General features: G+C 50.9%; 1 protein-coding gene across 1 annotated transcript in view; it reads left to right on the top strand.

Moving 5' to 3' along the window:
* The window catches only part of VDBG_09245 (deoxycytidylate deaminase), a gene marked incomplete at both ends in the record, with an annotated part of 891 nt that extends 647 nt beyond the window's left edge, over nucleotides 1–244 (top strand). Inside the window, one exon of the mRNA XM_003000704.1 lies at nucleotides 156–244. Within this exon, the coding sequence (XP_003000750.1) occupies nucleotides 156–244 (89 nt within the window). The remainder of the gene's footprint in view (nucleotides 1–155) is intronic.
* Between the last annotated feature and the right edge of the window lie 2,292 nt (nucleotides 245–2,536).

Raw genomic sequence — 2,536 nt, forward strand, 5'->3', positions numbered from 1 at the left:
ACGTCGAGCACGTGGAAGTACACGTTGTGTCGGTCAAGTGGCCGCCTTGATCCGCGAGAGGAGGACCCTTGATTGTAGAACGTGCGGGTACGGGTCTGGTTTGCCTCCAAACGTGAGGGGGGTTCTGCAAGGGGGCAATATATCCTTTGTAGTAGTCTTGGAGTTCACCGCACTGTGTCGTCGCACGAGCTTCGCTGTTAGCCCGACGTATCACGGTCCTCACGGCCACGACCCCGCGGGCTAGCAGTTCATGCATGCATGCGGCGCAGAATAGCATGGTGTGACCACGCGGCTGACAGGCTGTATTCACGTCGTGGGCTGGTGCTGGGGAGCACATGGTTGCCAAGGGTGTACAAGTCTAGGAGCTGAGGATGAGCAGCGTGACACGGATCAAAGCATTAGTTCGACGTGGCTGAGGGTGGCCGTGGTGAGACTGGAAATGGCCCTGTTGCACTTGGGGGGGCGTTGTATTACAGGCATAGCGTCAGGCGAAGTACTAGGTAGAAGATTATATGACTGAGATTTCGAGCTCTGATTTCGTGTTTTCTAGGTCACTTACTTAGAATTACTTGGAGTAAAGATCTTTCTGCCCGTGACTGTGGGCGTATGCCGAGGCGGCAGAAGTAGACCAAGATAGAACTGAACACAATATATTAACCGGCCTAGATGAAAGGAGCTCAATATGAAGTTTCAGAAGCTACTGATACATCAACTCGATATCACGACCTTGGGACATTAGGAAGGGCACATGATAACCGGAGTATCGTGTATCGGATCACTAGGTGGTCCAATGCTTCTACAATCAGGGTAGGGATATTCATGTATTGGCATGATATAAGGCAAGTAATACGTATGAGCTTGGACTTCCAATCATCTTACAAGCTGTACGGCGTGTTGTAGAGCCTTGCCTCTCGCTATGAACTATCACTTCTGATTCCTTCAAGACGGTTTGAGAAGTATTGACTAAGACTTCTATCGACTCCAAGAATGGCATAGAACAGCTACAGAGACACGAGGAAGTACGTCTCTTTCTCCTCGTATCCCTTCTCCTATCCCATCTTCCTATCATCGGATCTCTTGTGCTGTCTCGTGGAATTGGTCACCAGCTATATGCAACAGAACTGCAAATATAAATCTCGCCACCAACGCACTCCGTTTTGTATAACATTTGAATTATTCAACTTTCACATAACCTCTTCGAATTCGCCGTCTTAAATATCGATCATCATGAATTCTACCTGACATACGAGACCTGAGAGGACACAGATTTTATTCAATGGTTTCAAAATCCACGCAGGTAGTCTTTGCTCGTTATGCGCAACATCTGACTCAAGGCGTTGGATATCTAACCGAACCTGTTCCTCATCAGACGGATAAAAGCTGCGGCGTGGCGTTTGAGAGCAACAAAGGGACTCAATACATGCATTTATTTCGAAAACTTCAGACGCGGCTTTGGCAGTTGCAGTGTATTCAGCCCAGTCTCCAGAATACGGAGTCATTTTCAATGTACGTAGGCTGTATTGTTTTGGTCATAATGCTTGACTGATATGTCTTAGTGACAGACTGTTTCTGCTTATCTCCAAGAGCACTCGAGCTAATTCATGATGTCCTCAGTGACTTTGCCAGAGCTCTTTGGTCTCCATAGCAAGCTGACCTACGAGTTGTGGTCATGAACATGTACCGAATATGCAAGCCTTTTGCGCGCATCGCCAGGAAGCTGGAAACGACGCGCAGCACGAATCAAACTGGCTTCGGCATCAAGTGACATATGACTAGCAGCCAAGATCAGTAATACGAACACGAGAGATTCGCAGAGCCCGAGTCACTTGAAACTTTCTCGCAGCATGAGCCTGGAGTGCGTAAGTCGTCCATCATGACGAACCTCGTTCCATCGCCAGCATCAGTAGATCATACGCCGTGGCCCTCACGGACGGCTAACCTTATGTCCCGCAACGCCGTCACAGCAGGCATGCGCTCGCCGTCAGGCCACTATTCAAGCGCACCATGAGGCCATCAGCAGATCACGTCGGCCAAGTCTAGGTTCACGTCCAGCCGTGCGCAAAGTCTACGATACCACCCACGACAAAGCTCGCAACCGTGACACTACAGATGGGCCATTTCGCACGCGATACACCGCCCGCACAAAACTCTGCTTCCCGTGCGGACGATGCTCGATGCAAGCACACCGACTCGCACGTCGAGCGCCGCATCACACACCAACGGCCAACTTTAGGATAGGAGCTTGTCAGGGTGAGAAGAGGGGGGTGTGCATAAATCCTCTTGCCGGGGTCCCAATGTCGGCCGCATTGGCCAGCAGGCCCCTAGACCCGGATGACGTTGGTGCGTGGCCCGCAACGAGCAGGCCGCATGGCCCGCTCGCTCTCTTGGTGCTGTTGCTGCTTCGTCTCGCCCAAGTGTTTCCGTGTCTTCTTTTTCACAAACGCACAGGACGTACAGGATCGAGCAGTGCGTCCAGGAAATGGCAGGTGTCATGTGGCGCCTGTCTGTCTGTTTGTCTGTTTGTGTTTTTGGGATT

Source organism: Verticillium alfalfae, genomic scaffold, assembly GCF_000150825.1.
Source record: "Verticillium alfalfae VaMs.102 supercont1.14 genomic scaffold, whole genome shotgun sequence".
Classification (NCBI taxonomy): domain Eukaryota; kingdom Fungi; phylum Ascomycota; class Sordariomycetes; order Glomerellales; family Plectosphaerellaceae; genus Verticillium; species Verticillium alfalfae.